Source organism: Lichenostomus cassidix, chromosome 27, assembly GCF_008360975.1.
Source record: "Lichenostomus cassidix isolate B80296 chromosome 27, HeHo_3.0, whole genome shotgun sequence".
Classification (NCBI taxonomy): Eukaryota; Metazoa; Chordata; class Aves; order Passeriformes; family Meliphagidae; genus Lichenostomus; species Lichenostomus cassidix.
The window spans coordinates 5,130,508-5,155,592 of NC_139507.1; the positions used below are offsets into that span (position 1 = coordinate 5,130,508).

At 54.8% G+C, this 25,085-nt stretch overlaps 2 protein-coding genes and 1 long non-coding RNA gene across 6 annotated transcripts; 1 reads left to right on the forward strand and 2 right to left on the reverse strand.

Moving 5' to 3' along the window:
- Positions 1 to 560: 560 nt before the first annotated feature.
- Positions 561 to 8,988, forward strand: CBX1 (chromobox 1). 2 transcript variants are annotated; one of them, XM_085083527.1, is made up of 5 exons: positions 561 to 720; positions 4,741 to 4,915; positions 6,057 to 6,234; positions 7,111 to 7,205; positions 8,147 to 8,988. In XM_085083527.1, the coding sequence occupies exons 2-5, from the start codon at positions 4,776 to 4,778 to the stop codon at positions 8,289 to 8,291; spliced, it is 558 nt and encodes a 185-aa protein (XP_084939653.1). In that variant the 5' UTR covers positions 561 to 720; positions 4,741 to 4,775; the 3' UTR covers positions 8,292 to 8,988. The 2 variants fall into 2 exon arrangements, with proteins under 2 accessions (XP_084939653.1, XP_084939654.1); XM_085083528.1 differs by having other exon boundaries at positions 569 to 720; positions 4,744 to 4,915.
- A 374-nt stretch (positions 8,989 to 9,362) lies between these two features.
- Positions 9,363 to 10,596, reverse strand: LOC146426740 (uncharacterized). Its single transcript, XR_014856713.1, has 2 exons — positions 10,419 to 10,596; positions 9,363 to 10,299 (listed from the first exon to the last, which is right to left on the reverse strand). It is a non-coding gene; the product is annotated as an uncharacterized LOC146426740 (long non-coding RNA).
- Positions 10,597 to 13,258: 2,662 nt separating this feature from the next.
- On the reverse strand, positions 13,259 to 24,178 carry NFE2L1 (NFE2 like bZIP transcription factor 1). Of its 3 annotated transcripts, none has more exons than XM_085083447.1 (7): positions 24,081 to 24,178; positions 23,169 to 23,371; positions 22,307 to 22,800; positions 17,662 to 17,877; positions 17,135 to 17,224; positions 16,684 to 16,845; positions 13,259 to 16,501 (listed from the first exon to the last, which is right to left on the reverse strand). In XM_085083447.1, the coding sequence occupies exons 3-7, from the start codon at positions 22,796 to 22,798 to the stop codon at positions 15,155 to 15,157; spliced, it is 2,307 nt and encodes a 768-aa protein (XP_084939573.1). In that variant the 5' UTR covers positions 22,799 to 22,800; positions 23,169 to 23,371; positions 24,081 to 24,178; the 3' UTR covers positions 13,259 to 15,154. The 3 variants fall into 3 exon arrangements, with proteins under 3 accessions (XP_084939573.1, XP_084939572.1, XP_084939574.1); XM_085083446.1 differs by lacking the exon at positions 24,081 to 24,178 and adding an exon at positions 23,515 to 23,871; XM_085083448.1 differs by lacking the exons at positions 17,662 to 17,877; positions 24,081 to 24,178 and adding an exon at positions 23,515 to 23,872.
- Positions 24,179 to 25,085: the final 907 nt, after the last annotated feature.

A 25,085-nucleotide genomic window follows, 5' to 3' on the forward strand; every position in this document is an offset into this window, starting at 1 on the left:
GAGTCTAATTATTTAATTAATTAAGTTAATTTGTTACTTTATCGTCTCTATAATTAATTTTAAAATATGATTTTTCTGTATATTCTATTCTATTATGTTATATTATATTAAGTTATATTATGTTATATTGCATTATATTAAATTATATTACATTACATTATATTATAGTACTTTATATTATATTACGTCCTATTATAATCTATATATAGTATATATTTTATATATATTATACATAATACATACAATATAATATGTGTTATATTATATTATATCACATAATATTGTATTGTGTCAGATCATATTATAACTTATCATATCATGTTAATAACAATTACAAACATAATAATCATCAATATAAATTAATTAAATCATTGGGCAGAACGGAGCTGCAGAACCACACCGGCCTACACCTCCCATCAGCCCCCGCGCGCTCCGGCCTACACCTCCCATCGCCCCCCGCGCTCTCCGGACTACACCTCCCATCACCCCCCGCGCTCCCGCCCGCACGCACTGCGGCTCGGCGGCGGCGCGGACTACACCTCCCATGAGGCGCCGCGCGGGTGGCGCGCAGGCGCGGTGCGCGCGGCGGGCAGCGGCGCTGGCCGGGCTCTTTTGTTCAGGGCGGCGGACGGAGCGCGGCCAGGCCCGGCTGTCCCCCGGCCCGCAGCGCGCCCCGCGCCCCTTCCCTTCCCTCGGACACCGGCGGCGGGGCTGTGCAAGGTCAGCGGGCAGCGCGGGCCGGGCGGGGAGCGGGGCCGGGGAGCGGGGGGGAGCGGGGGGCGATGTGAGGGGAAGGGGGGCGGGGCGGCGTGAGGGAGGGGAGGTGGGGGAGGGGAGATGGATGGGGGTGAGGGGGAGGGGAGGTGGGGAGGGGGCTGGGGGGAGGGGAATGGGAATGGGGAGAGGGTTTGGGGGTTTGGGGAGGGGTGGGTGAGGGGTTGGGGTGCTGGGAGTGGGATCAGAGAGTGGGATCTGTGAGGGGTTGGCGTGAAGAATGGGTTCAGTGAGGGTTTGGGGATGGGATCAGTGAGGGTTTGGGGTGCAGAGAATGGGATCAGTGAGGGTTTGGGATGCAGAGAATGGGATCAGTGAGGGTTTGGGATCAGTGAGGGTTTGGGATGCTGGGAGCGGGATCAGTGAGGGTTTGGGGTTTGGGGATGGGATCAGTGAGGGTTTTGGGTTTGGGGATGGGAATCAGTGAGGGTTTGGGGTGCAGAATGGGATCTGTGAAGGTTTGGGGTGTACAGAATGGGATCAGTGAGGGTTTGGGGTGCTGGAAACAGGATCAGTGAGGGTTTGGGGTGCAGAATGGGATCAGTGAGGGTTTGAGGTTTGGGATCAGTGAGGGTTTGGGGTGTACAGAATGGGATCGGTGAGGGTTTGGGGTGCTGGAAACAGGATCAGTGAGGGTTTGGGGTGCAGAATGGGATCAGTGAGGGTTTGAGGTTTGGGATCAGTGAGGGTTTGGGACCAGTGAGGGTTTGGGGTTTGGGGATGGGATCAGTGAGGGTTTGGAATGGGATCAGTGAGGGTTTGGGGATGAGATCAGGGAGGGTTTGGGATGCACAGAATGGGATCAGTGAGGGGATTTGGGGTGTACAGAGTGGGATCAGTGAGGGGATTTGGGGTGCAGAGAGTGGGATCAGTGAGAGTTTAGGGATGGGATCAGTGAGGGTTTGGGGTGCAGAGAGTGGGATCAGTGAGGGTTTGGGAATGGGATCAGTGAGGGTTTGGGGTGTACAGAGTGGGATCAGCGAGGGTTTGGGATCAGTGAGGGTTTGGGGTGCTGGAAGTGGGATCAGTGAAGGAGTTTGGGGATGGGATCTGTGTGGGGATGGATTTGGGATGGGATGAGTGTAGGATGGATTTGGGATGCTGCAAACAGGATTAGTGAGGGAATTTGGGAATAGGATCAGTGTAGAATGGATTTGGGGATGGAATCAGTGTAGGAAAGGGTTTAAGGTGCTGGGAATGGGATCAGTGAGGGGTTTGGGATGAGACCATTGCGGGGATGGATTTAGGGTGCTGGAAACAGGATCAGTGAAGGGATTTGGGAATGGGATCAGTGTAGGGATGGATTTGGGGTGCTGAGAAAAGGGTCAGTGAGGGGATTTTGGGTGCAGAGAGAGGGATCAGTGAGGGAGTTTGGGATGGGATCAGTGTAGAGATGGATTTGGGAATGGGATCAGTGTAGGGATGGGTTTAAGGTGCTGAGAAAGGGGTGACTGAGGGGATTTGGGGTGCTGGCAGTAGAATCTGTGAGGGTTTGGGGAATGGGATCAGTGTAGGATAGATTTGGGAATGGGATCAGTGTAGGATGGGTTTGGGAATGGGATCAGTGAGGGGATTTGGGATGTGATCAGCAGGGATGGATTTGAGATGCTGGGAATAGGAATGAGACCTGTGTAGGGTTGGGTTTGGGAATGGGATGAGTGTAGGGATGGGTTTGGGGTGCTGGAAACAGAATCAGTGAGGGGATTTGGGGTGCAGAGAGTGGGATTAGTGAGGGAGTTTGGGGATGAAATCAGTGTAGGAACGGGTTTGGGAATTTGGGAATGGGATCAGTGTGGGATAGATTTGGGAATGGGATCAGTGTAGGGATGGATTTGGGAATGGGATCAGTGTTGGGTTTGGGAATGGGATCAATGTAGGGTGGATTTGGGGTGCAGAGAATGGTGTCAGTGAGAGGATTTGGGAATGGGATCAGTGTAGGGAGAGATTTGGGGATTTGGGGATGGGGTCAGTGATGGGATTTGAGGGTAGGGTCAGTGTAGGATGGGTTTGGGGTGCAGAGAATGGTGTCAGTGAGGAGATTTGGGAATGAGACCTGTGTAGGGTTGGGTTTGGGGATTTGGGGATGGGATCAGTGTAGGGATTTCTTTGGGATTTGGGAATGGGATTCTGGAATGCTGGTGAGGAGTTCTGGGGGTGCTGAGCCCCCCAAAAGGGAAAAGGGGAGTTTTGGGGTCTGGGAGCTTTGGGGTTGGGGAAATCCCAGGGACAGAGCAGAGAGAGGTGGTGGGAAGCTGGAAAAATGGGAAGCTGCAGGCTGGAAGTGAATTTGAGGGGGAAAAGTGGGATTTGGGGGAGAAAAAGTGGGATTTGAGGGCAGAGAGAAACTGATTTTGAAGGGAGAAAAAGTGGGATTTGGAGGGGAGAAAAAGTGGGATTTGAGGAGTGAGAAACTGAGATTTTGGATGGAGAAAGAGTTGGATTTTGGGGAGAAAAACTGGGATTTTGGGGAGAAAAGTTGGGATTTTGGAGGAAGAAAAAGTAGGATTTGGGTGGAGGAAAAGTAGGATTTTGAGGAGTGAGAAACTGAGATTTTGCAGGGAGAAAAAGTGGGATTTGGAGGGCCAGAAACTGGGATTTTGGAGGGAAAAAAAAGTAGGATTTTGGAGGGAGAAAAAGTGGGATATGAGGAGTGAGAAACTGAGATTTTGGATGCAGAAAGAGTTGGATTTTGGGGAGAGAAAAAGTGAGATTTTGAGGAGGAAAAACTGGGATTTGAGAGGCTTTAAAACCCCCTGAGGCTCGGGGAGGGAGAAATCCAGGAAAAAGTGGGAATGTGGGGAAGATTGGGATTTTCCTGCAGGAATTTGGGATTTTCCTGCAGGAATTTGGGATTTTCCTAGAAAACTGAGGGATTTGAGACGAAAAAAAGTGGGATTTGGGCTGGAAAATTCCAGGTTTTGCTGCGGAACGGTGAGGAAATGGGGAAAAAAAATTCAGGATGAATCTCAAAATTCCTCTGGAAACACCCAAAAAAATCTGGGAATTCCTCCTGGGAATCCTCCTGCATTCCAGGAAGCTTTTTCGGAGAAGAAAACCCCAAATCCCGGCTGGGATTCCTGGATTTTTTCACTCCAGGAGTTGAAATTCCCGAATTTCTTTCTTTTTGGTGATGAATTAACATTCCTGAGTTCAATCCGGAGGTGGATTGGGAATCCAGCTGGGAATGGCGAGGTTCTGGTTTTTCCTTCCCTCAAAATTTCCAGGAATTTTGGTCCTGGAGAAAGGAAAATTAAATCCTTTTTTTTTTTTCCCATTCCAAAGGCAAATTCCTGCTGTTTTTTTCCTGGGATGGATGAATTTTGAGGAAGAATTTTGGTGGAATTTTGGTGAATATTTAAGAAGGATTTTGAGGAAATTTGAGGAAATTTTTTTATGGGATCAATGAATTTTTAGGAAAGTTTTTGACAGGATTGATGGAAATTTTAGGAAAAATTTTGATGAAATTTTAGGAAAAAATTTGACAGAATGGATGAAATTTTAGGGAAAATGTTGACGGGATTGATGAAATTTTAGGAAATTTTTTTAAGGGATTGATGGAAATTTTGGGAAAAATTTTGATGGAATTTCAGGAAAAATCCCGACGGAATTGATGAAATAAATAATGGGATATATAATGGAATGAAATTTATAATATATAATGGAATATAGAGTGGAATATGTAATGGAATATATAATGGAATATAGTATAATATATAATATATAATATAATAATAATATAATATATAATGGAATTTATAATGGAATTTATAATATATAATGGAATAAATAATGAAACTTCACACTCAAAAACCCAAACCTTCCTCTCAAAATCCCGATATAAAAACCCAACAACTCCTCCCAAAAATCCCCAAATTCCCCAACCTCTTTCCCCAAACACCCCACACCATATCCCACCCAAAATTTGGAATTTTTCCCCATTTTTTCCCATTTTTTTTCCCCTTCCAGCAGCGTCGCCCTAAGCTGAAAAGCTGGCCAGCACAATGGGAAAAAAACAGAACAAGAAGAAAGTGGAAGAAGTGCTAGAGGAAGAGGAGGAGGAATATGTGGTGGAAAAAGTCTTGGATCGGCGAGTGGTGAAGGGAAAAGTGGAATATTTGCTGAAGTGGAAAGGATTTTCTGAGTGAGTGGATCCCAACTGGGAGTTTTGGGGATTTTGGGATTGGTTTGCCTGGGATTTTTCATGGATTTCAAGAGTTTTTTGGGATTGGTTTTCCTGGGATTTTTCTTGTATCCTTAACATTTTTGGGGATTTTGGGATTGGTTTTCCTGGGATTTTTCTTAGATTTCAAGGTTGTTTTGGGATTTTTGGGATTGGTTTTCCTGGGATTTTTCTTGGAGCAGAGAGGTCAGGGTGACTTTGCTGGAGTTCCTGAGTTTTGCTCAGCTCTGGATTTTGGGATTTCCTGACTCTGAATCTTGAGTTTTCCCAGATCTGAATCCAGGGATTTCCAGCTCTGAATCCATTGATTTCTCGGCTCTGAATCCAGAGTTTCCAATCTCTGAATCCTGACTTTTCCCAGCTCTGAATCCAGGGATTTCCCAGCTCTGAATCCAGGGATTTCCCAGCTCTGAATCCAGGGATTTTTCAGCTCTGAATCCATGGATTTCTCGGCTCTGAATCCAGGGATTTCTCAGCTCTGAATCCATGGATTTCTCGGCTCTGAATCCAGGGATTTCCCAGTTCTGAATCTAGAGTTTTCCAGCTCTGAATCCAGACTTTTCTCAGTTCTGAATCCATGGATTTCCCAGCTCTGGATCCATGGATTTCTCAGTTCTGAATCCAGGGATTTCCAGCTCTGAATCCATGGATTTCTCAGTTCTGAATCCATGGATTTCTCAGCTCTGAATCCATGGATTTCTCAGTTCTGAATCCATGGATTTCTCGGCTCTGAATCCATGGATTTCTCGGCTCTGAATCCATGGATTTCTCGGCTCTGAATCCATGGATTTCTCAGCTCTGAATCCATGGATTTCTCGGCTCTGAATCCATGGATTTCCAACCTGTGCCCAAGGAGCTCCAGGCAGGGCAGGGAAAAGACATCCCAGATGGGAAAATCCCACCAATTCCAGCCTGGAAAATTCCTGGAGAAATTCCCTCAAACCCAGCTTGGGATCCAAGGAAATTCCCACCTGGCTCAGGGCAAACATCCCAACCGCTGCAACCACCAAATCCAGAATTTCCCATCAGGAAAAACCTCAAATCCAGGATTTTCCCAGGCAAAAAAAAAGCAGGAAAACTGCAATATTCCCTTTCCTTGCAGCGAGGACAACACCTGGGAGCCCGAGGAGAACCTGGACTGCCCGGATCTGATCGCAGAATTCCTGCAATCCCAAAAAACTGCCCACGAGAGCGAGAAATCCGAGGGCAGCAAGCGCAAGGCGGAGTCCGACTCGGAGGATAAAGGGGAGGAGAGCAAACCAAAGAAGAAAAAGGAGGAGGTGAGGCTGGAATTCCCAGGAATTCCCGGGAATTGCTCGATTCCCAGGGGTTGGGAAGGGAAGGTGGAGGTTGTGGGAGGAGGTGCTGGTTGAGCTCAGGGATTGCAGCTCCGGGATTTTCTGAAAAGTGGGAAAAGGGGAGGTGGGAGTTCGGCTCTTGGAGAGGGGATGGGGTGGGGAATGTGCTGCTGGGGATGATCTGGGAAAAGGGGACTGGGAGGCTCTGCAGTCTGGATTCCAGTTTGATCCCAGTCTGGATCCCAGTTTGATCCCAGTCTGCATCCCAGTGTGGATTCCAGTTTGCATCCCAGTTCCCAGTCTGGATTCCCAGTCAGGATTCCAGTCTGGATCTCAGTCTCATTCCCAGTCTGGATTCCAGTATGGATTCCAGTTTGCATCCCAGTGTGCTTCCCATTGTGCTTCCCAGTCTCATTCCCAGTCTGGATCCCAGTTCCCAGTGTGGATTCCCAGTCTGATTCCCAGTGTACTTCCCAGTCTGCATCCCAGTTCCCAGTCTGGATTCCAGTCTCATTCTCAGTGTGCATCCCAGTGTGGATTCCCAGCCTGGATCCCACTCTGCTTCCCAGTCTGGATTCCAGTCTCATTCCCACCCTGCTCCCACAGGATTCAGGCACAGAATCCTGGAATGGTTTGGGATGGAAGGGATCAAATCCCATCCAGGGACATCTCCCACCACCCCAGGCTGCTCCAAACCCCAAACCTGCACTGGGCCATCCCAGGGATCCAGGGGCAACCACAGCTTCTCTGGGAATCCCACCCCAGCCAGGAATTCCTCCCCAGATCCCTACTCCCTGCCCCATTCCCATCCTGGGGACACCACGAGTGGAATTTTCCCTTTTTATTTCCTTTTCCCAGTCGGAAAAGCCGCGCGGCTTCGCCCGAGGCTTTGAGCCGGAGAGAATCATCGGCGCCACGGATTCCAGCGGGGAGCTGATGTTCCTCATGAAGTGGTGAGTGGGGCTCTGCTCTCCCCTGCCCTCAGGGATCCCTTTGGCCTGCTTTTTCCTGCACCAGAGACACCCAGAAATCCCATTTGCCTGCTTTTTCCTGCTTTTTCCTGCTTTTTCCTGCTCCAGAACCACCCAGGGATCCCATTTTTCCTGCTTTTTCCTGTTCCAGAGCCACTCAGAAATCCCATTTTTCCTGCTCCTGAACCACTCAGGGATCCCATTTTCTAGCTTGCTTTTTCGTGCTCCAAACCCACTCAGAACGGGATTTTTGCTCCCCAATTTCCCTTTTTCTCCCCATTTCCCCCAAACCTCCACCCCTCTCCCTTCTCCTAACCTCTCCCTGCTCCAGACTCACTTAGAGTGGGCTTTTTTGGGACCCAATTTCCCTTCTTCTCCCCAAATTCCCCCAAACCTCCACCCTCTCCTAACCTCTCCCTGCTCCAGACCCACTCACGGATCCCATTTTCCTGCTGCTTTTTTCGGCTCCAAACCCACTCAGAACAGCATTTTTGCTCCCCATTTTCCCTTTTTCTCCCTAATTTCCCTTTTCCTCCCCAATTTCCCCCAAACCTCCACCCCTCTCCCTGCTCCAGACCCACTGAGAACAGCATTTTTTCTCCCCAATTTCCCTTTTTCTCCCCAATTCCCCCAAACCTCTACCCTCTCCTAACCTCTCCCTGCTCCAAACCCACTCAGAACAGGCTTTTTTCTCCCCAATTTCCCTTTTTCTCCCCAATTTCCCTTTTTCTCCCCAATTCCCCCAAACCTCTCCCCTCTCCCTGCTCCAGACCCACTCAGAACAGCATTTTTTCTCCCCAATTTCCCTTTTTCTCCCCAATTCCCCCAAACCTCTACCCTCTCCTAACCCCTCCCAGCCCCAAACCCACTCAGAACGACATTTTTATGACCCAATTTCCCTTTTTTCTTCCTTTCTCCCGCAGGAAGAACTCGGACGAGGCCGACCTGGTGCCAGCCAAGGAAGCCAACATCAAATGTCCCCAGGTGGTGATTTCCTTCTACGAGGAGAGGTTGACATGGCATTCCTACCCCTCAGAGGACGATGACAAGAAAGAGGACAAGAACTAAGGATGGCCCCGAAATTTTCCAGCAGTTTTTTTCAGATCCGAACTTTTCCCGGGGAAAGAAAACAACAAAAAAATAAGGAGGGATTTTTTTGGAGGAGGAGGAGAGATGCCCTCGGAGAGGTTTTTTGCTCCTCTGCTTCCTCTGCCAGATCGATTCCCAGCAGATTTCCCTCCAGATTTCCCGGTGGAATTCCCAAAAAATTCCATCGGAACGGGGCGGGGAGGGGAAAAGGGGGATGTTGTGGAATAGGGGAGGGAATTTTGGGGGTTTTTTTTTGGGGGGTCTTAAAGCAAAACCCCTTCCGTGAAGGACTCGCTGGGATGGCCGGGCTGGGGAAGGGAAAAAAAATGGGAATTTTATGGGAATTATGGGAATGCAGAGAAATTCCTGCTTCTCCTTCATCCCAGCAGCCCTCAGCCTTCTTCCCAATAGTGTTCATTCTGCATTTTTAAGGCGTAGCATGTGTGTAGGTCTGAGGTTTTGTTTTTATTTTCCTTTTTTTGGGGGTTTTTTTAGTCATTTTTGGGGTTTTTTTTGCTATTTCCCAACATTTTGGGAGGGGAGGGAGGGATTTGGGGCAATTTGGTGTCTTTTAATTAAGGAGGGAAATGAAGTCTGGTGATGAAATTATCACCAGATCATTTCCAGATTTCGTTTTTGTTCTTTTTAAAAACCAACCTGAATTCAGCTTTTTTTTTTTTAAAAAAAAACCCGAATTCAGCAATGAAACTCCAATTTTTAATTAAAAAAAAAGGGAGAAAAGGGGAGAAGAGCCCAGGATTGCTGACAGATTTGGGGACAAAGGACACCAAAAAAAACTGTGAAATGTCCAAAATCTCCAGAGCTGATCCTCAAAAAAATCCCTGCGAGCGATTTTTAGGGGGAATTTCGGGGTGGGAATTTGGGGTGGGAAGGGAATGGAAAAAAAAAAGGGGAAAAAAAGCTTTGTGAAAAATGCAACCTTTGTGAATTCTGTATCGTCCTGCAGCAGAACTGCCACTTCCTGACACGTGAATTGTATTTTGGGGGGAAAAACGATGAATTTTAAACCTTTTAAAGCCTTTTTTAACATTTTATTTTTTTTTCCGTTCTAAGGTGCTATTTCTCGATATTAGGGGGGGAAAAAAACACAAAAAAAAAAAGAGATTTTCAGAGATTTTCTGATTTTTCCTCCTCTGGATTTTCCAGCCAGCAAGGAGGGGATGTGGGAGGGAGAAAAACCCAACAGCAGCACAAAAAAAAATCCCAATTTATCCCAATTTCTCCCCAAATCGAGGTTGGGGTTGGAGCTCCCAAAAAACCTCGAGAGGGTTTTTTTTTTGTGTTCTTTTTTAAAAAAATCAGATTTATTACCAAATCCTCAACTATTTAACTGTCTGCCCCAGCAGAGTCCCAGGGTGGTGTCTGGACTTGCATTGTACAAAACCTTTTTTTTTTTTTAATTTTTAATTTTTAACAGCATGTCTTTAGGTTCCTGTGAGAAACAAAAAAGTGTTGAAAAATGTAAACTCTGTGTTTGGATTTTAACTTCATACCGAGCTCTGTCCAGTTGTTGTTTTTATTTTTTATTTTTGGTTGTTTTGTTCTTTTTTTTTTTTTTTTTTTTTTTGTTGTCGTCTCAATAAAATTTTAGATTTATAATCCTGATTTTTTTCAATTTTTTTTCTTGGGTTAATCTTTTCTCCTCCAGCTCTTTTGGATGAGTGATGAATGACCAGGTAGAGCAGGAAGGTGAGCCCTGAGCCAGGTTTAGAGGCAGAATTTCCAGGTTTTGGGGTTTTTTTTTTGATTCCTCCTGGAGAATCGAGGCTCAGACAGAACCCTGAGCTGTGGATTTGGGACCACGGAGGGAATTCCAGCTCCTCAGGTGGGTAAGTGAGATTTTATTCTCTTTTTGTCCCAGTTTGGGGTGTTTTGGGTGACCTTTTATCCCATTTTTGTCCCAGTTTTGGGGGTTTTGGGTGACCTTTCATTGCATTTTTGTCCCAGTTTTGGGGGGTTTTGATGACTTTTTATCCCATTTTTGTCCCAGTTTTGGGCGTTTTTGGTGACTTTTCATTCCATTTTTGTCCCAGTTTGGGGGGTTTTGGGTGACTTTTTGTCCCAGTTTGGGGGGTTTTTGATGACTTTTCATTCCGTTTTTGTCCCAGTTTTGGGGTTTTGGGTGGTTTTGGAAGTTCTGGTGGTGATGGATGGAGGTGGATGGTTTTATCCTTGGGATGGAGATGGAGATGGAGATGGGCAGCAGGAATGGGATCAGCCTGTGCTCCTCCTGGAGAATGTGGAGCCTGGAGGAGGATGAGGGTCCTGGAGGAAGATGAAGATGGTTCTTGGAGGAGGATGAGGATGAGGGTTCTGGAGGAGGATGATGGATCCTGGGAATGTGGATCCTGGGAATGAGGATGGATCTTGAACGAGGATGATGGATCCTGGAGGAGGATGAGGGTTCTGGGATGAGGAGGATGAGGGTTCTGGAGGAGGATGGTGGATCCTGGGAATGTAGATGGTTCCTGGAGGAGGCTGATGATAGCTCCTGGAGGAGGATGAGGGTTCTGGAGGAGGATGGTTCTCGCATGAGGAGGATGATGGATCCTGGATGAGGAGGATGAGGGTTCTGGGATGAGGATGAGGATTCATGGAGGAGTATAAGGATTGGATGGCTTCCTGGAGGAGGACGGTGGTGTTTCCTGGGATAGGATGATGGTTCCTGGAGGATCATGATGGTTCCTGGAGGAGGATGGTGGTTCCTGGAGGAGGATGGTTCTTGGAGGAGGAGAATGGTATTTCCTGGGATAGGATGATGGTTCTGGAGGAAGATGATGAGGGTTCATGGAGGAAGAGGATGATGGCTCCTGGAGGAGGAGGAGGAGGATGGTTCTGGATGAGGATGAGGGCTCATGGAGGAGGAGGATGGTTCCTGGAAGAGGATGAGGATGAGGGTTCCTGGAGGAGGACAGTGGGTCCTGGGAAGGAGGATGGTTCCTGGAGGAGGATGAGGGTTCATGGAGGAAGAGGATGATGACTCCTGGAAGAGGAGGAGGATGGTTCTTGGAGGAGGAGGATGGTTCTTGGAGAAGGAGGATGGTTCTTGGAGGATGAGGATGGTTCCTGAAGGAGCAGGATGATGGTTCTGGAGGAGGATGAGGATGAGGATGGTTTGTGGAGGAAAAGGATAGTGTTTCCTGGGATAGGATGATGGCTTCTGGATGAGGGTTCCTGGAAGAGGAGGATGGGAGGAGGATAGTTCTTGGATGAGGATGGTGGTGCCTGGAGGATGAGGATGGTTCTGGAGGAGGATGGTTCTTGGATGAGGAGGATGATGGTTCCAGGAGGAGGATGATGGCTCCTGGAGGAGGATGGTGGATACTGGGAATATGGATCCTGGGAAGGATGATGGTTCATGGAGGAGGAGGAGGAGGGTTCATGGAGGAAGATGAAGGTTCTGGAGGAGGATGATGATGGTTCTTGGATGAGGATGGTGGATCCTGGGAAGGAGGATGGTTCCTGGATGAGGATGAGGGTTTCTGGAGGAGGATGAGGATGGTTCCTGGGAAGGATGATGGTGGTTCCTGAAGGAGGAGGAGGATGGTTCTTGAAGGAGGATGATGTTTCTTGGAGGAGGAGGATGAGGATGGTTCTTGGATGAGATTGAGGGTTCTGGAGGAGGAGGATGAGGTTCATGGAGGAAGAGGATGGTGGCTCCTGCAGGAGGATGATGATGGCTCCTGGAGGAGGAGGACAGTAGTTCATGGAGAAGGATGATGGCTCTTGGAGGAGGATGATGAGGGTTCGTGGAGGAAGAGGATGATGGCTCCTGGACAGGGAGGAAGGCTCCTGGAGGAGGATGAGGGTTCCTGGAGGAAGAGGATGGTGTTTCCTGGGATAGAATGATGCTTCTGGAGGAGAAGAATGAGGGTTCTTGGAGGAGGATGATGGTCCTGGAGGAGGAGGATGAAGGCTCATGGAGGAAGATGGCTGGGCCGTGGCTCTCAGGAGATTCCTGCTGGGAATAAAAGGGGAATCATCCCTGAATTCTGGGAGATTCCTGATGGATTTGGGCACCGGGAATCCTCGTGGAATTTTCCACCAGCTGGGATCAAATCCCAACCCAGGCCCTGAAGGAATATCGGGAAAAATCACCTGGGAAGAGAGCAGGAGAAACTCAGGAAGTGCCTTAGAGTGGAACTTGGACAATTCCCATCCCACAGAGGGTTCAATCCCGAGGAAAAGGGATTTTGGCCCACGGGAATCCTGATGGGAGATTGTTGGGAAGCAGAATGGGGCTGGAAGTTGGATTTTGATTGGATTTGGTTTGGATTTTGGTTGGATTTTCTGGTTGGATCTGGCCAAGGCAGGTGGGGATGAAATCCCTGGAGAAGGAGGAAATCCATGGAGATGACAGGGATTGGATCCCCCAGAACTCCATCTGCACCATCCCTGCCTCTCTCCTGCTGCACCAGAGGAGTCACAATTCCAAGGAAAAGGATTTGGAACCCCAACTCACCCCACACAGCTGGGAACTCACCCAGGAAAAACCCATTTTCCTTGGAATTCCTTGAGAAGATCCTGCTGTGGAAAAGCCACAGCTGGTTGTTTCCCAGCGAGGAGGAGTTTTTCCTTTTCCTTTTTCATTTTCCCTTTTCCCTCTTCCTTTTCCCTTTTCCGTTCTCCCTTTTTCCATTTGCCCTTTTTCTTTTCCCTTTTCCTTTTTCCTCTCCCCTTTTCATTCCCCTTTTCCCTTTTTCTTTCCCTTTGGCTTTTCCCCTTTCCCCTTTTCCTTTCCCCTTTCCCCTTCTCCCTTTTCCTTTCCCCTTCTCCCTTTTCCCCTTTCCCTTTTCCATTTCCCCTTTCCTTTCCCATTTCCCCTTTCCATTTCCCTTTCCAGCCCCTGCAGGATTGCAACAACTCCCTCCCACAATCCCACCCTAAAAAAACCCCAAATAAAAACCCCACAGAGCCAAGGGTGCTACAGTGAATAAGCCATTTTTATTTTTTTGTCCTGTGCTCACACAATCTCTCTTCTTTCCCTGACAGGTCACAAGATCATTCAAATCAAAAAAAAGTTTTTCTAAGAGGAAAAAATAATAATTTAAAACACACGCACAGGGCTTTCCCCCTTTCCAACCTCCCCAAATTCTCCATTTGTGCTTCATTTCCCACATCACAGCCCTGGGAGAGCTGGAGGAACTCCCAGCCAACTCCCAGCTCCAACAACCATTCCCAAAAAATAAAAAAAAAACCTGGAAAAAACATTCCCACAAACCCACACATCTTCCCAGGTGCCTTTCCAGGTTTGTCCTTCCCTCGGATCCCAAACCCCGTGCACAGGACTGGCTCGGAAAAAAAAAAAAAAAAAAGCCGTATTATTTTTAATTTTAATTTTTGCTTTTTTTTTTATATCATTTTAGCTTTTTTAATATTTTTTTAATTTCTTTTTTTTTTTTTTTTTTTTTCTGGTTGCTGGTAAAGTCAGAACACTCCCAGCTGTGCTATATGGAAATACAGCTCTAGGATGATCTCCAAAGGTGGAGACCGACAGTGATCAAGGCACTACCCCCACCCCCCTCCTGAAAAAACAAAATAATTTTCAGACCAAACACCTAGGGACAGAAGAGAATCCTATAATGTGATCACACGGTTACACGGAATTTTTATGGCAAAGAGAACATTGAGCAGCTTTGAACAGTTTTGGGGCTTCTCCCTTTTTTTTTGTGGCTTTTTTTTGTTGTTTTTTACCGTTTTGTATTTTTTTTTTTTCAGTTTTTACTCAACACAAGCACTTCTAGACCCTAAGAGGTGTGGTGGAGGGGGGGAAAAAAAATCAGGGTCTGAACCCCAAAAATCCCAAGCGCGTTACGGGACGAAGACCTACAGCTGTTTGAATGCTCTAAGTGACAACCTGGGGACAGATTTGGGGTGGCAGGGCGTCCTGGAGTCCCCAAAATCCCTCCCCAGGCGGTCAGGGGTGACATGCAGGCTGCTCCGAGGGCGCTGGGGACACAAATCCCGCTGCTCCTAAACCACTCCAGTCCTGCTTTTCCCTCCCTTTTCCCAAATCCCAAAAATCCGCTGGCTTTCCCCCCTCGCTGTCCTCGTTTTAAACTTCTTTTTTCCTCGTTTTTTCCTCGTTTTTTTCCTTCTTTCTTCTCCCCCCCAAGACTGGAAAGGGTTAACGGGAGTCGCCGTTGTGTCTCCAGGAGTGCAACTGGTCTGATGGAGGAAGGGATGTTGGGAGAAATCCGGGAGAAATCCGGAATAAATCGAGTCCGAGATTGGATCACACACACCGATGGCAAAATTGGGGTCAGGGGGGGAAAAGGAAAAGAGGGAAAAAAAAGAAAAAAAACCAAAACGAAACGACAAAAAAAAGAAAAAAGGAAAAATAAAAAGGGGAAAGAAAAAAAAAAAACCAACTACCTGAAATCACAGAACTTTGGAAGTTCAGAAAAACGTCTCTCCTATAACTTGTTTCGAAGTCCGTCCGCTTAAATCTCTTTTCTGTATTTTTTTAAACTTTTTTATGTTTTTCCTCTTACTTAAAGCCAGTTCCTACCAGTAGTTTTTTTGTGTGTGGTTTTTTTTTTTTTTTGTTATTTTTTTGTTTTTTTTTTAAATCCACCTCTCGCCAACCTCCCCAGCAGCGATGCCACACCTCGTCCCTGCTCCCCCTAGATCAGCGGGGTGGCACCCAGGGCCGGGGCTCCGTCCCCTCCCCGGGATGATCGTCCCCATCGCGCCGCCATCCAGCCGGCGCGCGGTTCCAGAAGATATAATCTGCGTTAAGAAGGCATCAAAGTTCCCTCTACAAGCACTTCCAGGCTCTGCCCTCCTCCCAGTTCTCCACGACCACCGCCGCGCCCATTTCACTTCCTCCTGTCCTTCTGCTTGCGGTCCTGGCGCCGCGGCTGAGGCTCGGCGGCGGCGGTGGTGGCGGCTCGGGGGATCAGCAGCACGCTGCCGTCGCTGCCGTACTGCAGGGCGTACTGGCTGGGCGAATACGGCCTGCCCTGCTCGTCCCGCAGGCGCCCGAACACCTCCTGGTACAAACTCTGCACTTTCTGCTTCATCTGCCGGATGGACTTGAGGAACTCCACCTTCTCCCTGAGCAGTTTGGATTTGTCGCGCTGCAGGTCCTCCACGTCGCGCTCCAGGTTGAGGATGGTGTCCAGTTTCCTCTTCCGGCAGTTCTGCGCGGCCATCTTGTTCTTGCCGCGCCGGCGGATGTCGCGGATGAGGCTGAGCTGCGCCTCGCTCAGCTGGTACTTGGACAGCAGCTCGTTGAACTCCTCCACGGGCAGGTTGATGATCTTGTCGTTGGTGAAGGGGATCTTCATGGCCCTGGCGCGGTGCTCGTCACGGCTCAGCTGCTTGTCCAGGAATTCCGACGGTTTCTCCTTGCCGCTCTTCTTGCCTCCGCCGCCGCCGGGCGCTTTGGGCTCCTCGGGGTCCAGGGCGCCCGGAGCCATGTTGTAGGTGTGGTTGTGGCCAACGTGCTCCAGGTAAGGCAGGTAGTGGAGCTGCTGCGCCGGGTCCTGGTAGCTCATGCGGCAGAACTTGCTGTACTCTGGCTGGTATCCAACCGCCCCTTCCGCTTCCTCAAAGTCCACGTTCTCCGAGTCCGAGCTGTAGCCCACGGCGCCTTCCTCGGAAAACGAGGAGGAGGAGGACGACGAGGAGGAAGAAGACGAGGAGGACGAAGCTTCCGAGCTGCTCAGAGACGCCGGGCTGTGGCCGGAATCCAGGGAAAGACCCGAGTCGGAATCGAACTCCTCCTCCAGCTGCGAGGCCTGCACGGGGTTGAAGCCCTCCTCGATGGCCAAGTCCATCAGGCTGATCTCATCCAGCATGGCCTCGTCCAGGAGCCCTCCCAGCGGGTCGGGCAGCTCGGGCCCGGCCGTCTCGTTGCCCGTGCCGTTCATCTGCGGCGGGAAGAAGATCCCGCTGAGGTTGGTGGAGCCGAAGGTGCTGTTGAGGCCGGTGGAGTTGTCCGGCGCCAGCTGCAGCAGGGCCGAGCCGCCCGCCATGGCCGGGCTCTCGATGTCGGAGCTGAAGAGGGAGAAGTCCTGCGAGCAGCCGCCCAGCGAGGCCTGATGCAGGCTGACGTTCTGGTTGATGGGGGTGCCGGGGGCCAGGCTGTAGTTGGACGTCAGCAGATCCCCGCCGGTGCCGCCGTAGAGACTCTCGGCGCTCGTGCTGTTCACCTCCATGGCCTGCAAGAGATGCGGGAACAGCTCGGTGGAGGAGCTCCGTGCCAAGGATGGTTCCAGATCCTGTGGAAGGAGCTCGCCCCGGCCAGCTGTGGATGTCATGCGGTGTCACCGAGAGGTGACAATCCGGGAATCGCCAGAATTCACAGAAGAGCAAAGCCCTCCCCACCCCTCCCGGAGCTCACCTGCATCTCCATGATGGACATGAGGTCCTGCCACTGCTGCTCCAGGTCGAAGGGCGACTCTGTCTCGGCCAGGAGAGGGGACAGCAGGCTGGGGGTGCCACCCGGGGCACGGCTCTGCCCAGGCACGGCCTCGCTCAGGGCGGAGACATCTGCGGCTGGGAACTGAGCACAGGAGGGAAGTCAGGGCTGGGCGCTCGGGGATGCTCAGGGACACTTGGGGACATGGTCATCCCCCAGCCCAGCGGGGTTGTGGTCATTCCTACCCGCTCTGCCATCAACTAATGAGGAGCAAAGCCAGGAGGCTTTAATTAATGTGCCCCCCCTCCTCCCAGGGTGGTTTCACAGGATGCCTGGAGCCTCCCGGAGCAGCCAAACCCAATTTGCTGCCGCTGGGGCTGCGGGAAGGGCGAGGGAGGCCTCGGGAGAGCCTCGGGATCCACCCTGCGCTCACCTCGGAATTCTCCCCGAAAGGGAAGGTGGCCTCCAGCAGCCTAAGGCACTCCTCCAGGGACAGGGCTGTCTGATCCTCCGCACCGGGCACCTGGCGGGAGAGCAAACACAGGCAACGGTAGCCGCGGGGTCGGGGAGGAGGTGCTGAGGAACAACGAGCTGAGCTCCCTTCCAGCAGGGCTTTATCACAGCGCATCCAAAAAAGAGCCAGAGGCCCCACCCAGTGCTTCCTCGCAGGCTCCATCCTCCCGCTCCGGGCAACGGGAAGGCGCCGCCGCTGCCACCGCCGCTCCCGGCCAGCCTGCCGTCCCCTCCTGCCACGGCGCGGGCCGGGGGGACTCTGCGGCTGCCCGAGGTGGCACGGGGGACACTCGGTGACACGGCGGGCCCTGCCCAAATCCTGTCACCCCACCTGGGCAAACCCTGCCGCTGCCGCTGCTGCTGCTGCTGGGAACAGCCCCCGCACAGGCAGAGCCGGAGGGCTCCCCGGGAGCGCAGCCCCCAGCCCGGCCGGCCCAGGGGTGTTACCTGCGCTGGGAAACTCTCCCCGGTCTCTCCATCAACTAGCGGGATTCTATCCAAGACCTCATTCCCTGCACTCCTCCAGCTGTCCCCGCGCTCCCTCCCATCGCTCAGCTCTTTGTCCACTTCGCTCTCTTTCTGACGGTGGCTGTAGTCAAAAATCTCTCGCCCAGCGCCGAGATCAATATCCTGTCTCCACAGGATGTCAATCAAATCGATGTCCTGCAAGACAGACCAGATTTCCTTCAGCCCCTGGCCTGGGGGGTCCCCACCCTGCGGCCCCTCCCGAGGGATCCCCCGGCCCGCAGCCCACCCGCCGGGCCGCCCGCCGCCGCTGCCGGGGCTCCGGTGCCCCCGGGCGGGCTGGCCGGGAGCGGCTCCGCGGGCTCCGCATGGCCGGTGCTGCCCTGCCCGCCGCCCATGGCCGCCCGCCCGCCGCCTGGGGAGGCGGCGGGGGCCGCCCGGGCCCGCGTCGCGGCGGTGGCTGCGCCGTGCCCGCCTTGCATCAGCCCGTGGTGCCATCCCGGCCATTTGCATAAGGGGTGGGGTGGCAGGAAAATCCCCGCATTCCCACCCACCTGATGCAACTTGAGCCGCCGCCGCCGCCGCCGGGCCCCTGCCCGCTGCCCGCCGCCACCGGGCTGCCCGCAGCCCCCCGGGCGCCCCCCGCAGCCCCCCGTTCCCCGGGGCGGCCCCGGTACCTTTCTCATGTCCCCAGCTGCCGCCCGGGCCGCGGCGCACGCCGATCATGGTCCCCGGGGGAGGAAGAGGAGGAGGAGGAGGAGGAGGCGGCGGCGGGGCGGGCTGGCCGGGGCGCGGCGCCGCGCACGCATCGCCGGCCGGGGCGGCGGCGGCGGCGGGGGGAGCCGCGCTCCGCTCCGCCCCACCGGCCACAGGTGCCCGCGCGGCCCCGCTGCGGCGGCAGCAGCCGAGCCGCCCCCACCCCGCCCCCGGTGCGGCGGATGCTGCTGTGGCTGCGGCGGCGGCCCGCGGGCGGCGGGGCCGGGAGGGGCTCGGCGGGGCCGGGAGGGGCTCGGCGGGGCCGCCCCCCCCCAAACCCTCCCCCCGCCGTTCCCGGCTGCGGCGGCCGCCAAGCCCCGCCCCCTCCGCCGGGCCCCGCCCCCTCCCCGCCGGGATGCGGCGCTCCCTGGCCACGCCCCCTCCGCCGATAGCCCCGCCCCGCCCCGGGCGGTGGCCGCGGCCAATCGGAGCCAACGGGGGCCGCCGCCCTGACCAATGGGCGCCGGCGGGGGCCGCCCGCTCAGCCAATCAGCGCGCGGCGGGCCGCGCCCCCGCCCTGGCGCAGCGGGCACCCCCCACCCCCCCGCCCGCAGCGCCCCGGGAATGGGATCGGCAGTGGGGGCGGGGAGCACCGGGACCCCCGGCACGGCGCGAGCAGACACACCCGGGGTCACCTTGGCTGCGGCCCCCGGGACGGCCCGGCCCGGAGAGAGTGCGCGACCCCCGGTGCGCCCCTCCAAAAACCCCGCGGCGCTCCGAGCCTCGCCCCGCCGCCGGTAACCACAGCCCCGCCGGAACCGCGGCCAAGTGTAAGGAGATCCCCCCGGGGGGGTCACGGCGCTGAGCCCCCGCAGCTCATCACATGCCCCACGTATTTTTATCCTCGTGTTGTGGAAACGGCCCCGGGCACGGAGCCTCTGCCGCCCTCCCCACCCCCAATGCTGCAGAGGGAAGCGCTGCGATTTAATCCCAGCTTTGTCTTTAGCCCGACAACCTCCCCGCCTCAAAAATGGGCATTTTTTTAACCGTGGGATAAAAATCGGCGCGTTTCATAATTCGGCTGAACCCCCCGCCGGGTGCTGCAACGCCCAAAAAAATTAAAAAAAAAAAAAAAACCAACACCCGCACAGCGTTCCCGGAGAGAGTTCCAGCTTCCCGAAATTATTTATATCGTCCGTATTCCCCCGGCAAGGTCGCGCCTAGACCCACCGGGAGTCGCAGTGTGCCAGGAAAAAGTCATGGAAAAATTTTCCAGCCGGGCCCAGGAGCGATCTGCAGCTCCGGGCTGGAGGGAGAGCCCTGCAGGTGCTTCCCAGGAGCCGCAGAGCTGCCGGGATATTCCCGTCGGGAAGCTCTGCGGATACCCGGCGATTCCAGGAGGGTCGGGGAGAGGGGTGAAGCGGTGGGGATTCAAAATGCCACCCCAAAAAAGGCCCTGGAGGGAAGGATGGGAGTCCTGCTGGCCCCCGGGGGAGGAGGGCGCGGGGATGGTGTGAGGAGTGACGTGGGAGCCAGACGGGATTTCCTGGAGCGACTCCCTGCTGTCCAGCCAGGCCTTTGGGGGGAAAACCATGGAAAACAGAGCCTGGAGAAGGAGCAGGGATGCGGGAAGAACCGGGATGGGGAAAGGTGAAGCCACAAATCGCTCCCACCCACCCTTCCCCGCCGGAGCTTCCCCGCAGCATCGCCCAGCCGGGTTGGGTTTTGCTCCCAGCACATCCAGGCCTGTGGAAAACAGAATCTTCCGGCCTCAATCACCCCAAATCCCCCCAAAATCTGCTCCCTGCTTCCCTGCGCCGCGCTGGGAAAGCCTCAGCCAGGAATCCCAGAGTCGGGAAGGGCGAGAAGTCTTCCCGGAGTGACCTTGCCCGAGGCGCTCCATCAAACCCTTCGCCGTTCCCGAGGCTGGCAATGTGGGAATCGCCTCCCTCCATCCCCAGGGGAGCCGAGCGAGGTGGGAATGCTCAGCCTCGTGTTCCCTGACACTCTGGCACCTCCAAGGTCGCCAGCTCACAGTGGCATTTTCCCCCTCCGGAGCCGGGAGACCCCCGGGGGCAGGGAAAACCCGCAGGGGGAAAAACAAACCGGGACAGCATTCCCGGGACAACATCCCGCTGCTCCTGCATCAAGGCCAGCCCGGGAAAAAGCTCCAGCTTTGTCTCTGCGGCGCTGCCAGCGCTTCCCACACCCATCCCCACACCCCATTCCCGATCCCTGCCGCTGCTGCTGCTGCTGCGCTGAGGCCACATGACAGCAGCTCCGGGCACCAGGCTGGGCACCGGGCTGGGTACCGGGCACCGGGCTGGGCACCGGGCTGGGCACCGGGCACCGGGCTGGGCACCAGGCAGCAGGCACCGGGCTGGGCTCCGGGCTGGGCAGCGGGCACCGGGCTGGGCACCAGGCTGGGCAGTGGGCAGCAGGCACCGGGCTGGGCTCCGGGCACCGGGCTGGGCACTGGGCAGGGCAGCTGGCAGCGCTCAGATCCTGCTGTGCCAGGCCCAGGCGGGAGTTGGGAGAGACCAGAGCGATGCTGGAAGGACCTGAGGATGAGGATCAGTGCTGACACCTCTGTTCTATAGCCCTGCAAGGACCTGAGCATGGGGATCAGCGCTGACACCTCTGTTCTATAGTCCTGGAAGGACCTGGGGGTGGGGATCAGCGCTGACACCTCTGTTCTATAGCCCTGCAAGGACCTGAGGGTGGGGATCAGTGCTGACACCCCCATTCTATAGTCCTGGAAGGACCTGAGGATGGGGATCAGCACTGACACCCCAATTCTATAGCCCTGCAAGGACCCCAGGCCAAGAATCACAAATGATATCCCCATTCCTCAATCCTGGAAGGACCTGAGGACATGGATCACCACTGACACTCTCTCTACAATCCTGGAAGGACCCAAAGCCAGGAATCACCACTGATATCTCCATTCTATGACCCTGCAAGGACCTGAGGACAAGGGTCACCGTGGACATCCCCATTCCTCAATCCTGGAAGGACCTGAGGATGGGGATCACCACTGAAATCCCCATTCCTCAGTCCTGCAAGGACCCCAGGCCAGCAATCACCCAATTCCATGACTCTGGAAGGACCTGAGGACATGGATCACCACTGACACTCTCTCCACAATCCTGGAAGGACCCGAGGACATGGATCACCACTGAAATCCCCATTCCTCAATCCTGCAAGGACCCAAAGCCAGGAATCACCAGTGACATTCCCTTCCATGACCCTGGAAGGACCCAAGGCCAAGAATCACCACTAACAACCCCTTCCATGACCCTGGAAGGACCCAAAGCCAGGAATCACCACTGACATTCCCTTCCATGACCCTGCAAGGACCCAAGGACACAGATCAGCACCGACACCCCTCAGATGTGTCCCCACACAGGGAGCCCTGCCAGACCCCCAGCAGCTCCCATGGCCTGGAATTCCATCCCAGCCTTCCCAAAAGTTGTGCCTCGAGCAGGAAAAAAATCCAACTCCCTTCCAGTTCACCTCTGCCCACCCTGCTGGGGAGCAAAACCGAGCAAGGAACACTCGGTCCTGGCTGGGATCCAGCCCAGTAACCCCAGTAAGCCAACCACCTGCTCCACACCTGGGCCGAGGCTCTTTCCCAACACTCCTGTTTATTTCCCAGCCGGATTGATCGGTTTCTCAATCCCGAGTCACGCGGGGCCGCTGCCCCCGGCCCTTTCCCCCTCCTTTCACTGCTCCTTTCAAGGCAGAATCGAGCAGCCAAAAAGGGAAAATCAGCCTGGAATTACCCCCGGAGCGCTGAAACCCAACCGTGCTTCAGGATTGCGACATTGCCCAGCAGGGAAACACTTTTCCCAAGCGCCAAACACACAACAACCAAACTTTTCCTCACTGGGAAACCTCGGAAAAAAAAAAAAAAAAATCCTCTTCCTACCTCCTTGGTCAAATCTCCATTCACCGGCGCCGCCACAGCTCCCAAATCTTCCAGCTCTTCCCCAAATCCCTGCTCAGCTCCGCTTTCTCTCACTCCTCCATCACCTCCTCCTCCATCCTGCAGCCCGTTCCCGCTGCCCGGCTGCCCTCCGGACACGGATCCTTCGGGATCTCGGTGCACCAGCCAGGCACTGACCTCCGTGCTGGGCACCTGGAACCTGTCCAGGGCCCTCACCTGGTTGAGCAGGCGGCGGGCGGTGAAGTAATAGTCCAGGTCGACGCTTTTTGGGTGGATGCCATAGCCGTCCAAGGTGTTGCGCAGGTTGTGGAATTGGGTCTGGGTGTAGGCAGAGCTCTGGCCCAGGATGATTTCGCGGAGGGGAGGGAGCTGGGAGGTCAGGTAGGTGTCCACGTCCACCCGGACGCCGATGAGGCTGAGCAGGATGGTGAACTGGATGAGGCCTTCGGTGAAGTATTTCTTCAGAGAGAGCATTTCTGGTGGGGAGGGAAAGGGGGAGAAGACAGGGATGGAGGTTGGGGATGAACAACAACGAGCTGGAGGTGCAGGGTGAAGCCTCGGCACAACAGGTTGGGTGGGTATGGCTTTGCTCTGCCCCACTTTCTAATGGAATCATTTCGGAGCTAAAAGACAGGAGAAAAGTTTTGGGAATGCTCAAAGGTTTTTAGTTTAACAGAGCTCGGTTTTCTGCTAAGAAATCTGGGATTCAGGGCGGGGAGAACTGGAGAAAATCAAAGGTTTAAAGCTCAAGAAGCAGCGAACTCTCCCCAGCAGCTCCACCCTCGCCTTCCCTTTTGTTTTTATCCCACAAACCACGCGGAGACACAAATTCCATGTGACTTACTGTCCGAAAACTCCACATACAGCGACTTCCTCTCTCCCCCCACAACGCCCCACACTCCAGGACGGGCTCTGCTCCCTCCAACAGCTCCTCTTCTTCTCCTCCTCTGCTCCCGACGCTTTTTGAAGGAGAATTTATGAGTCAAAGGTCCCGAGCATGGGAAGGTCCAAAGACTCCTCCGCTCCCGGCTGCGATTTCATCAGCAGCTGAAATGTAACCAGAGAGCAAACACGGTGACACCGAGGCACCACCCTGCGCACGGCCCTGCTCTGCACGCCGAACTCCCCACGCCAAAAAACACGGAATTTCACTGGAATTGTGGGTTTTCCTGCCGCCCAGGCCGAGTTACCTTCGAGGACAACATTGTGCACGCTTCCCCTCCCCGAGCTATTCTTAGGCCGGTGCGTCAACTTCCCGCTGTCTGGAGGAATCCGGCCGCCTTGCCCTGCTCTGCCCGGTTTCCAGCCGGCCGGGGGTTTCCATAAAGCCCCGGGACTGCTGCCGGGCCCGCCCCGCTCCCCGCTCCCAGCTCGCTCCCCGCTCCCCAGCGCGCCGGGGCGGCTCCCGCCGGGCGGGGAGAGGCGGCGGGGTCTGGGTGGAGTGAGCCGCGCTGGGGGTCCGCAGGAGGTTCCCAGATCGGGGTTGGGGTCCCGCCGGGAGCCACGTGCGCCGCCCGTCCCCCCTTTTCCCGGGGGCCCTTTAAGACCCCACGTGACCCCACCCCCCCCGAGCGGCCACGTGACCCCCCCGCCCCACCCGCGCGCGCGCTCCCGCGGCCCTCGCCGTTCCCCCCTCAGCGCCGCCCCGCCCCGCCGCGCCGCGCGCCCTCCCTCCCTGCCGCCCGCCCGCCGCCACCCCCCGCGCCTTCCGCCCGCCGCCCCCCACCCTCCGCCGCCGTTCCGCCCCCGCCGGTACCCGCCGCGCTCCGCCGCCGCTCCGGCCCCGCCGCCACCGCCGCCGCCGGCGCCGCTCCCGCTCCCCGCCCCGGCCCGACCGCCCCCCCCCGCCCGCCTCGCGCGGCGCCGCCGCCAATCACCGCCCGCCGAGGGGAGGCGGGAGCGAGGCGCTGACCAATGGGGGGCGGACGGAGCAGAGTTGCTCCCGCCCTCGCGGTGCCGCCTTGATTGGCAGGTGGTCTGGCCAATGAGGCTGCGGGAACACGCGGGTGGCCCTCGCGCTCGGCGGGGCTGAGCCAATGGGAAAGGAGAAGCGGCCCAGCGCGGGCCGCCCTGCTCTGCGGCTGATTGACAGCGCGTTCACCCAATGCCGCGCCAAGCCTCCGCTGAGCGACAGCGCCGCCGACCAATGAGACAACGCTCCAGACCCCGCGCGCTTGAATGACAGCTGCGCGCACCAATCAGCGCAGAGCAGCCGCACCGCCCCTTCGCTCCGCAGCGGCTGCCATGGCAACGGGCGCCCCGGGCGGGCAGCGCCGTGAGGCGCCATGGCGGAGCCGCCACCGCCCCGCTGTCCCCGCGAGCGCCGAGCCCCGGCGCGGCTGAGCGGACACCACACCGCCGCGGGGAGCTCGTTCTGACATGGCTCCTCAGCCTTGTTTCCCTCACGAGCATCCCGGGCCTGTCCTGGGCCGCCGCAGGCCGTGGGGATGGCGATGCTGCCGAACGTTCGGTGTCCCCGCGGGGTTTGCGGAGCGGTTTGGTGACAACCGTGAGGGGAGATGTCCCTCGTGAGGGAGAACTGAGGGCTGTCACCCCGATGGGACACTGGGACAGCCCCAGCCTCGGCCCTAAACCGATGTTCAGTGACTTTTGAGGTGGTTAAAAGCTGAGGGAAAGGCCCAACCACCTCAGCCAGCCGAGGATCTGCTCCAGGCCAGAATTCCCGCTGGATCTGCAGGAAAAAAGGTGGAAAAGCACTGCTTGCCTCAAGCCAAATCCCCTGCGAGGTCATCAACCCCCA

Coding starts and splice junctions, on each gene's coding strand:
- CBX1 (XM_085083527.1), top strand. CDS start 4,776: ATGGGAAAAAAACAGAACAAGAAGAAAGTGGAAGAAGTGCTAGAGGAA. Junction 4,916..6,056: donor AAGTGGAAAGGATTTTCTGA/GTGAGTGGATCC, acceptor CTTTCCTTGCAG/CGAGGACAACACCTGGGAGC. Junction 6,235..7,110: donor CAAAGAAGAAAAAGGAGGAG/GTGAGGCTGGAA, acceptor TCCTTTTCCCAG/TCGGAAAAGCCGCGCGGCTT.
- NFE2L1 (XM_085083447.1), bottom strand. CDS start 22,798: ATGCTCTCTCTGAAGAAATACTTCACCGAAGGCCTCATCCAGTTCACC. Junction 16,846..17,134: donor CTTTCGGGGAGAATTCCGAG/GTGAGCGCAGGG, acceptor TCCTGTGCTCAG/TTCCCAGCCGCAGATGTCTC. Junction 16,502..16,683: donor TGTCCATCATGGAGATGCAG/GTGAGCTCCGGG, acceptor CATCTCTTGCAG/GCCATGGAGGTGAACAGCAC.